The sequence below is a fragment of the Rhinatrema bivittatum genome, chromosome 1, assembly GCF_901001135.1.
Source record: "Rhinatrema bivittatum chromosome 1, aRhiBiv1.1, whole genome shotgun sequence".
NCBI classification, from domain to species: Eukaryota; Metazoa; Chordata; class Amphibia; order Gymnophiona; family Rhinatrematidae; genus Rhinatrema; species Rhinatrema bivittatum.
Genome location: NC_042615.1, coordinates 328,301,260 through 328,312,467, shown reverse-complemented (window position 1 = coordinate 328,312,467; position 11,208 = coordinate 328,301,260). Strand labels below are relative to the sequence as shown.

General features: G+C 40.9%; 1 protein-coding gene across 1 annotated transcript in view; it reads left to right on the top strand.

Moving 5' to 3' along the window:
• The first annotated feature begins 9,428 nt into the window (after positions 1–9,428).
• CCSER1 (coiled-coil serine rich protein 1) overlaps positions 9,429–11,208 on the top strand; it is a 1,237,581-nt gene continuing 1,235,801 nt past the window's right edge. The window contains 3 exon segments of the mRNA XM_029597704.1: positions 9,429–9,995; positions 9,997–10,428; positions 10,430–10,802. Of these exon segments, the coding sequence (XP_029453564.1) occupies positions 9,480–9,995; positions 9,997–10,428; positions 10,430–10,802 (1,321 nt within the window). The 5' untranslated portion in view covers positions 9,429–9,479.

The following is an 11,208-nucleotide window of genomic DNA, read 5'->3' as shown; positions in this document are numbered from 1 at the left end:
GTACACCTCCTCCATATTAGTAAACTTACGCGGCAAGGAATCTGGGTGCATGCCCAGGTGCATAATTTTTTACGCACCCACCTTTTGGCCGTGCCCCGAAATACCCATGTCCCACCCCGACTCTGCCCATGTCCCACCTCTTTTTGAAAACTTTTGAGATATGCATGCAGCAGTGGATATGCGTGGGCTGCTTTTCAAATTAGGTGGGCGTGTGCATCCAGACTTGTGTGCACATCCCCTAATTGATGCATGCACCAGACTTTTAAAATGTACCTAAAACAAATTAACTTGCGTATGTAAAACCCAGATTTATGTGCAGAAATAGGTATATTGCTAAATATGCTTGTGCACTTGAAATTATCGATTTGCTGATTACCTGCACCAATTCACCCATTCCATCTCCAATGAAATCTCCTACCCAAAAATAGCAGACAACAGATTAGTCTGATATTAATTATGCTAGTTAATTAGGAGGTATTAAATGGTGCAAATAAATTGTCTAATGTCTTACTTGTCAAATCAATCTCAACAAGTTAGAATTGGTCCAATGCAATCACAATGGCACCCTATTACCCACCGATCTGCATTATCCTCACTTCTTTTTAACATCTATTTAGTTCCCATTGGCAAGATCTTTGCAGGAAACTGTCAGGCCTATACAGTAAAGCACGGCCGCAGTTACCCTGTTTCTAACCCGCTTTGTACCCACAATTTGGCCGCGTAAGTCTAATCTTCGATTCACTATCCGTTTTTACCAATCCATACCGCTTCTTTAAATCGACGCGTATCCCTTTCCGCCCGCGGTATGTATATGATATGTAAACGATTGGATTAGCTATTCCCTCCCATACAGTAACGTGCGGCCCGATTATCGCCTTTTTAACCAACTGTTTTGCTGCATCTTTAAGCCGCTAATTTACCGCCTACCGTGACCCTGGCGTTAGAGGGATGTGACAGCAATAGGCAGGCTCCGGTCAAATAAGTGGGTGGGTTGGAGCAAGCGAGTAACATGGTGTGGCCTGGTTCTCTTACGCTCGGGCCTGGTTCTCCTACGCTTGGGCATCGGGGATTGCCAGTCCTCTCTCCCCTCCTCCCGAAGCAAGGCGCAGGGCGAAAATCGACTCGACATGTTATTAAAGCAAATAGAAATTGTAACAAAAGTAAACTTACTGCATGCTTCCAGCAGCCCCAGTCCTCTCTCCCCTCCTCCCGAGGCGCCCACCATGGCTCCCCTGCCTCCCAGGGGCAGCCGGCGGCAAAAGCAGTTTCCAGCAGCCCCGCCGGCGAAGGTGCATGAAAGCACGTCCAATTTGGGCGCTCAAGCAGCGAAAGTCACCCAATGATGAGCTTTGTACAGTGTTCTCTCAGTTTAGCTTGATGGACTCTCTACCTGGGTATTATCAAGCTAGGTTGAGAGAACATTGTACAAAGCTCATCTTTGTGTGAGTTTCCTCACTCCGAAGGACATCAAATCTTCAAAGAGTGTACTGTTCTATTCGTATGTCAAACTCTGCATGTAAAAGTGGCCCCTAACCACTACACTATTACCTAAACCTCGAGTTACTAGGTGGACCTCCTATAGTAGCATAAATAGCTGCTTACTATGGTGCCACCCCTTGAGGTGTTCTCCCTCTCCCTCTCCCTCTCTCTCTTCTTCCCCAGCCTAAAAATGCCCAAAACAGAATTTGAAAAAAATCACAAATTGCATTATGGGCATAATACATGATATTGCACAGCTTAACACAATTGAAAAAGGAATAGTTATTTTTGGTGTTAAAATTGTGCGATATCGTGCATCATGGCTTTGCCACGTTTGCATCAATCCCGCCACTGACTCCTCCCCAATCCCTCCCCTTTTAAAAATTTGCATCGCACCATGCGTTATGGTGCTTATCGCATGCGTTAAGGTGTTTTTCGCATACAAAACACCTTAACGCATGCAAAAACGCCATAACACAATTTGAAAAATGAACCTCTAAGAGTCTTTTGTAGTGCAGAGACTATGTGGTTTCCATTAGATGGCCCTAGCCCACCAAGCTCATGGTTAGTCATCTAGAAGGGTTTACCATTCCTAATATGCACACCTCCAGAGACTTGCTAGAATATGTAGCCCTGAGTCCATGAGGGAGGGGTTAGTAGTAAGAAGAGTGAGGCAGTGTAGTTTTGAATTCATGAAGGAAGGAAATGTTTTCAGTGTGCTTTCCAAATTAGGCCCCCCAGTCTAGCACAGAGAGGGAACTGCTCTGCCAGTATAAGGCCTTTTCTTCAGTATCTATTCTTTTGAAGAGGAGTTGATGGGAGGAGGAAAGAGAATATTTGGAGACCCCCAATCGGAGTTTCCACTCTGGGACACGGGACACAGGCAGGTTGAAGTTCGGGAGTGCCATATGGACAACAGGTTCTGTGGTGAAGGGGAAATCTACCTTGGTTAGGAAACCCCCGACACTTTGGGACACCTATTCGTGTCACACCTTGGATGAAATACCAGCAAAGGGACACTTCCATAGGGGGAGATATAAGTTAAAACTGTGCTCCCTGCAATTCTCAGAATCTGGATGTAACTGAACACTTTAATATTTGATCTTACAGATTTTTATACAATCAACTACAGTAAACATTATTTTGAACACTTATCCAATGAGTCCTGCCTGTTTTGTTAAGGTGGAAAGCCCACAGTAAGCAACGTGTCATTACCATGAGGCTTGTGCTAGGGTTTGACAAATTTCTGGGTTGCACAACAAATGCAGTGTTTAAAAGCTGGTCAAGCAGAAACACGTAGCAAGATATTCCTGCTCTTACACTGCATGGGTGGGTTAGATCGAAACGAATTGCCCATTGAGTCTTTGGCTTTGATTGCTGGACTTGGCCTGCCTACCACCCAAAATTATGATGGCATTGCTTAATGAGCAACTCCTGCTCTTTGATGGACCAGAACATTGTTTTGCATCGCATACAACTAGTCGGTAATGAAGGAATTGCAGGCTAACCAAAATGGCGAGGTTTCGAAAGCCCTAAGGAGATGCCTCAACAGCATTTCATCGTAGTAGCGATTCTGTGGAGCATTTGTGAGTTGAAATTCAGCAGATAGGGTATGGTCACTCCTGGGAGTTTGAGACTATATTTAGTGAGTGGTGTTAGTAATTTAATTGTTGTGTGCAATTGACCTATGCTGTGGCCATATCCATCCAATAAAGGATCTTGTTTACGAATAATGGTGTGGCAGAGTTGTCTTATAAATGCAATAAGAAAATTGGGATGGGGAGAGGAGAGGGTAGGTATGAGGGAATAATTAAGATAGGCGACAGGAGGCGAATGCATCTTAAGATGGTTGTGTGTTTAAACATTATGTATGTTTCATATACAAATCGCCAAGGGATCATGGCCATAGGCGATTCATAAACTTTTAATAAAGATAAAGAAAGATGTTCACGTACATCCTTTATAAAATAGCAATTTATGCGCAAACCTCTTGGCCCCACCCAAGAATACCCTTAAACTGCTCATTTTTTAGGCAAGTAAATGTATGCGTGAAACCAAAAATATGTGCATTGTTTTGATGTGTATAAAACAGCATTAACGCAAATACAAGCAACTTAATGTTTCTGTAAGCTAATTTTACATGCGTATCTCCTTTGAAAATTAACTCAGATCTTAAACCCACTAGGGACAGGGAAATATCCACAGTACCTGAATATAGCTTGCCTTGAGTTACCAATGAAAAGGCATGAGCTAAATCTAAAAAAAATGTATGTTGTTGTTGCTGCTGCTGAGGTGTTTCGACAGTGGCTCCTTGAAAGAAATAAAGTCATCGAAAATGAGATCTCCTCGAATGTTTAGATTTAGTGAAAATTTTCTGAAAGAAATTGAAATTGACAAAACCTTGACTAATTAAGTCATAGACTTTTAAGGAAATTCCATTTGGGCCTCATGGTTACCCCACTGTATGCTCTCTAAGGAGTCTGCAGCCACAATGAAAGCAAAATATATGCATCTCATTTAACTAGAAAGAGAACAGGTAAAGGTGAATTTCAAAACCCCGGCACACGCCAAAACCAGGAGATACGTGCACAAGTTGGGCTAGCGTGTGATGAGCGGATTTTAAAAGCCACCCAAGTATGCGTGCACTTGCTGCTATGTGTACAAATGAAAAGTTCCAAAAAGGGGTGGGGCTTAGGCATGGTCTGGGCAGGGTATGGGAAAAAATACTTAAGCGCACAGGTGCATGATGGGGTCCCTTGCTGTGTAACTTTACTTCTGCTATGGATTACTCACAAGTTGTAAAATAAGACAAATAGAAAGATTGGCTGGGTTTTAAGGGTCGGGGCCAGTAGGGAAGAAGGGAGGCTATTAAGCTAGGGAGGGTTGGAAGTCCTGTTCTTTACCTGAGTGAACTGGGAACGAACAGGTAAAACTAGTAATAGCATTGGCGCGCATGTCGTTTAAAATCCCCCCACTTACGTGGTAGAAGCAGCATGCGAGCATCCATTTAAAATTGAGCGCACATGTGCACAGTTAGGCTATTTTATAACATGCATGTGTATACGCTCGTATGTTATAAAATGGCCATGTCCCTGGGTGCAAGCCAACGAACATGTGCAGATGTGCGTCTGAGTGCCTGTTTAAAAGTTACCATCCTTGGAGTGAATTTTCAAAACATTTACATGTGTAAAATTAGCATATATGTGCACAAGTAGCTTATTCTCACTCACATGCTATTTTAATAACATCAAAAATCTGTGCATGTTATTGATCTTGCATGCACATTTATGTGCGAAAAAAAAAAAAAGGGTAGTCTAGGGACATTTCAGGATGGGGCCAAGAGGTCCTATATGTGTGCAAGTCCCTATTTTATAAGAAACATACATGCACACATTTGGCAAATAATTTTATGACATTTTCCACCTGCTAATTATCTTGCGCAATAGATCTCAGACTCCACTACTGTTGGCTGGGCGGGAGAACTGGATGACCTGCTATAAGTTCAGTGAGAAAAACTAGGAGGGCCCGAATGACCTGATGATGGTGGAGTTTTCAGCAAACTGGTAATTTCAATTACGTAAGCAAGTTTTAAAATATGCTGACTTCCACATGTATAAAGGGTTTGATGTGAGCAATTGGCATTTTCTTTGCACGCATATGTTTATAAAATAGGTAAGAAAAGTACATGCTTTCAATGCATTGGAGGTATTCATGCGTAGTCAAACATACACACATATGTAGGGAGGTAAACGTGTATTTTATAATTTACATGGATGTGATATGCTCAGGTTATACAGTACTGTAGCAGATCTCTGCGTAGCCATAATTGCATGTATATGGGGGCACTGTGGAGTTGTTTGAAAGTTATCCCCTTAGTTGATTTCATGTAGGCAAAACCTACTTAGGGAACTGTAGACTTGCTGGGACTAGGACAGAACTGATAACTCATTGGTAATTACCCCTGAACTCTTTGACTAATGATCTGTGATATGTTTGGGTTTTTGTAGTGCTACCCTCTGATATGCTAATTGCAATACCTGTTTTGCGGGCGATTGATTTTGAATCCTGTACCATTTTAGAAGATTTTGTTTGACAAACACAGCAGTGAGCTTTTTCACCGTATTGAAAGTAGGCATGAGGGAAGTGTAATGCAGACAGATTTGCTTGTTTTCAGTTTTTCACCGGAGTTATTTTAGACATTTTAGGATATGCAAACTGAACCTTGGAATCCATGATCTTAACCAGTAGTGATCGGTATTTGGTTAAGGTTCTTGTAATCCCACCTCGGGTTGAGCAGCGGGCGCTAAAGATTTTTTATTCATGAATTCTAATTGGAACGTATGTTGGGAGGTAGACTTATGGAGGCTTAAGCATGTATCCACTGGTGCTTTTCAGGACTTGGATGCATTTGCATAAACTAGTAATGCAAAAAACAAGCAAACGAAAGTCTACATTCAAGAAGTAATGCTTACTGTTTAAGAAGCTTTTTCAGTAGCTCACTAATAATTTGTGCTTGTGAGAAAATAAAATTCCTACGACTATCTTTAAGCAGTAGTATATCAAAATATATCCTATCGCTTTGCAAAGAATATTTATACGTAGGATATATCCTATCATTTTTAAATGGTGGGAGATCTTTGGAAGGTACATGAACAGCTATAACATTATAAATCACTGGCTGTGTCAATTTGAAATGATGCATTGCTTTCTTCAGCCAGGTCTTGGGAGTTTTTGATTTTCGTCTGGTGGTCCCATCCACTTTGTCCTGACTTTTACTGGGGCAGCGGTGGTTGTTACTAACGGAACGCAGAATCTTATCTCAGGTGACACAATTCATTCTGGGGACATGATTTATTGTGTTCTGGATGGAATAGTTGGTAGCTTAGAAGAGAAATATGAAGCATGTAATGTGAAATGAGATGATGATGATTGTCAATTTTCGGGATGTTTTTCGGTCTGGCTGAAAAATAGTAGCGACCGTGAAGTATTTTCTACTGAAAAGGTTACTTGGATAGTGTTGTAAATGTGCCACTGATTGCTAGTATGAAGAAGAGAAAACTATTAAGCTTTATTTTTTTTTTTTAACAGACTGAGATGAAAGGGATTCTGTCAGTAGTGGCAGCTTTGGAAAGGTCATTTGTTTCCAGCTGTGAGATAGTGGCAACTTAAGCAACAGAGACTAAGCTGTAGCTTATCAAGAACATGCTCAGAATGATAGATCAATCTGGTTGTTTTAGTTTGCATATCTATGCTGCTATAACAAAGAGAGAATTTAATAAGCAGGAGAGCCGGACAGAATCTTTTTGCAGAATGTGGACAAGATTCTAATTTAGCTTGCACATAAATGCAATTCTGTGTATAGTGATTGGTGAACTGGGTTGTGAAGAACAGAAGAAAAATGGGAAATGTTTTAATGTTTTCCCCTAAAAAATTGCCAGAGAGTTAGACTAGGACAAATGAGAAAATTAGTCCCTGGAGAAATGATATTGATAGTGAGTAAGAGAAGACGGCAGGTTTAATGTTGGTGACAGCCCACCAATTGTAATTTTTTAAATTTTGGCAATGCTGAGTTTTGTTTTGGGCGGAAAGGAGGGGGACTTGTCCCATCTTAGTTTCCTTTTGTTTTTTGGGGTTTTTTCCTGTTATTGTTTTCTGTTCTTGCTGAGCGGGTTTTTCAGCATTGACCCATAGTTGTATCATTGTACATTGGTATATGTCTCATGTTGTATTCTATGAATTATCTATTTTTTAAAAAAAGGATTCTGTACACAAATGTGTAACTGGTGAAGGGTAGAGAGATGGTAGAAATGATAAGAAAGAAAGTTGGGACAGAACTCTATAGAAACAAAGGGACGTAACTTAATGAATCCAGTGGCAAACCTTGGCATATGTTCAGCTCTTTGTAGATGGAGCCACAACAGAGATATCTACATTCAATTATGTGATCCATCACTTGGGGCATGAAAAATCTAGGCAGGTATTATAGGATTATATGGTACCCAGGGCAAGGGCTACTTTTGGTGATCCCCTTCCCTTTCGGGCTTACCTGCTCGCAGACTGACAGACTAACTCAAAAGAGCAGCGTGGCAGCCTATCTGGACTGGCATGCGATGGTGTGTCTGACTGAAGAAGGATTTTATCCCAATCTGTGTCCACAGGAAAAGATCTTGATGAATCAAGCCCTTAGTAGACTCAGCTGTTCCTAATTGTATCTTCTTAGTTTTACTAAAGCTATTTTTTTCTTCATGTAACCCTGGAGTGCAGCATTCTAGATGCCAGTGTTGGTTCTGTAAAAAACTGGACTCTTTGTAGGCTGTGATAACTATAATTGCCTGGATCAACCAAAAAAGATGCTGTGGTGCATGCGTTTCAGGTATCATCTGAAACAGAGATTACTGTGATCTGAAAAGCTCATGTACTAAGGCATCTTTTATGTTAGTCCGGTAAATGAAACACAAAGTCTACAGAGATTTCAATTTAACTCCAAGAGCCATTAAATAGTAGACAACAGTCAATGCACTAGAAATATTTTTAGATTTTGTAAGAGAAGAAATCCTTACCAATCAAACACATGAGCCCCAAAATCCGAGTAAATGTTAATGGATGCTTGTAATATATTTTTTACATTTAAATTTGGTTCAAAATTATATTCTTTCCTTTACAAACCTAATTATCAGTTTCATTGTTATTTTTGTATTCTTCATTTTTAATTTTTGTTGTTTTTTTCTCTCAACAATTTTCTTAATTTGTTTCATTATTGTTCCATTTTGGGCTTGATTTACTAAATGTATTTTCCCATATATTTTCCCATAGGCATAAATGAGAGGAAATTCTTTAGTGAATCAGACCCTTTGTTTGTACTTCAATAATTACTTCCACCTTTTATGAAATTTAGTTGTAGGGGATTAACTGTTCTTTGAATAGGGGGCTGCACTTTTTCCTGTATCAGCTTTACATTATGGAAAACATTACCACTGGTTGCTCAGTATCAGATCTTTTGTTATTTAAAAAACTTATAAAGACTTTTTATTTAAATGTAATAGCATTTGGGGTTTTATTTTACATATAACTACTGAATTATTCCTTTTCATTTTATATGGCATGAATTTTTCATGTGAATAGTGATATGATTTTATATATTTTGTGAGGGTTTTCATCTGTTTTTACTAAGTTTAGTTTGTAGCTTAGTTTATTGATTCATTGTGTTGTAGTGATTTCAGTTTTAAGGTGTTAGGGCCGGATTTTAAAAGCCCTACATGCACCGGGCCTATTTTATAAAGGCCCGGTGACGCGCGTAAAGCCCTGAGACGCGTAAAAGTGGGGCGGGGTGGGTCTAGAGGCCTCCGGCACAGCGGCCATTTGCAGAAGGTAAAATAAAATTTTGGGGGAGTTTAGGATAGGGCCGGGGTGGATAGGTTAGCGGAAGGGGTGGGAAGGTTAGTTTAGGGGGGAGGGAACGGGGGAAGGCTGCGGGCGTCGGCACGTGCAAGATGCACTAGTGTGCACTCCCCTTGTGCGCGCCTACTCCCAATTTTATAACATGTGCACGCTTGCACGTGCATGTTATAAAATCGGGCGTACACGTGTGCGCCGGGTAGTGCGCGCACATGTATACCCGAGTGTATGTCTTAAAATGTACCCCTTAATGTATTGACTATATTCTTTGATGTCTAATTTATGCTGTTGCGTTTTATTGTTTTATGTTTAAAATGATGTTTTCTTGTATGTATTTTACCCTGAGCATATATTTCTGAGAAAGGTGGGAAATAAATCTAACAGGCAAATAATTAATTATTCTGCCTAAGGTCACACTTTTATGAATGTGGTTATTTTAAAATACAGTATTTTCTTCGTTTTCTTGTTGCTAATATTAGGGCATACTAATGTGTTATCTAGTATGTCATTGATGGATGCTATCAATTTGTTCCATTTGTTTTTGCAGATTGGCAAATTTGGACTTTTTTTTTTTTTTTTTTGAAACTTCGCAGTTTTGAGTCCTGATGGGGGACTCGGGGTCGAGACGGTCCACTCTGGTGTCCAGGTTGCCAATATTCCGGAGAAGTATTAACCGACGGCAGAACTCTCTTCCCTCCTCCCCAGCATTAAATAACACAGTGGGTATTATCCACAGCTCTTCTCCTTCCAGCACCAATTCAAGCACAGGAAGCACAGGTAAACGCAGGAGCATATTTCGTACCCCTTCCCTCAGCTTCCACCACAAGAAGGGAAGTGAAGAGAAAACGGATGCTGCTAGTCAGAATGAAGGGATCCCTAATGGGGCTCAGCCGGCAAACAGCATGCAGCAGAAACTGAACTTGGAAGAAAATGCGAGGACCAAAGGGAGGACTTCTGTTTATTTCTCTGGCTCTCACAACAAAAGGATGACTAGGTCTGTGACAGAGGATTTTGACAAGAGAAAGGAGCCCTTGGCTAGTAAGAACGTGTTCATAAATTGCATAAGTTCTGGGAAGAATGAGAGTGACGATTCTGGTTTTATAGAAGAGCAAAGCCGTACCATCAAACAAACACTCCGCGAGGAAACTTCTCCCCAAGCCCTTCTCATCGCACCACAGGTTCTCAAAGCCAGAAGTCAGAAGACCGTCAAATGCATCTGTGCCACAGACTGGGTGCTTGGTAGAGACCTCACAACCTGACAGTGAACCTGTGGGGGTAAAGTCCTCCTTATCATGCTCTGGTGAGATGACGGACTGTGCTGAAACGTCTCTGCCATCCCCTCTACTTTCCACGGATCATACCACCGCCCCCCAGACCCCGTCAGAGTTCTTTATGTTCATAGATGATTCCCTCTCAGAAACCGATGTGCTACCAAACTGTGGAAAGGCACCACTGCATGCAGAGGATTTCTGCCACAATGTCTCTGCCTCACAACATTTCCTTAATTCTCCTGCTTGCCATATAAATCAAATATCACACCATACTGACTTTAAAAAATAACATGTCTGTGAGCCACAGATCTGATAACCTGCTAAGTAACAAAGGGTCGGATGTCTTCACTGAAAGCCCTGATACTTATCCAGCAAAAGTATCATTATCCGCTTCTGAACCTCCTGCTAAGAATACTAGTGAAGCTGGAGATAATATCCCAGCAGGCGCACAGTCGGAAACCTTTGTGGTACGGAATGGAGGACATTTAAGTCCAGAGGACTCTCCCAGGGCATATAAATTAATGGCAGGTAGATGCGAAAAAGCAATGAATGAGCCTGTAAAGGACAATTCTGTTCCAGGATCTAAAATCCTCTTCTCAGCCGCTGAAGACCAGTCCCATATAAAACGGCATAGTCAAGAGGCATGGCACTCAAGAGGTATGTCCATGTCTTTTTCTTTTACAACTTCTTGAAAAAATGAAGACCTTAACTCAGTAAACTTACTGAGCTGTGTGTAAATGTCAGATATTTGACCTGTGGTATTTATCATCATTCTGCAGACATTTGATCCATCTTGGGGGGGGATATTCAGGTTAGAGCCCTCTGCACCATGACAGTACTTGCCTCTGCATCACTTTTTGCACACCTCTTATTTCGCAGAATAAAGACTTACATTTTTAAAGGAAATTATTTCATATTTCCTTCTTTCAACTGGTGTTGCAAATATTTCTTGTTTTGTGCTACTTGGGCAAAAAGCATGTGTTGGATTATCCTAAAGCAGGTACAAATGCACGTCTGGGTGTATTATCGTCTTTTTAAATGTAAATTAAGCCATATGATGAGG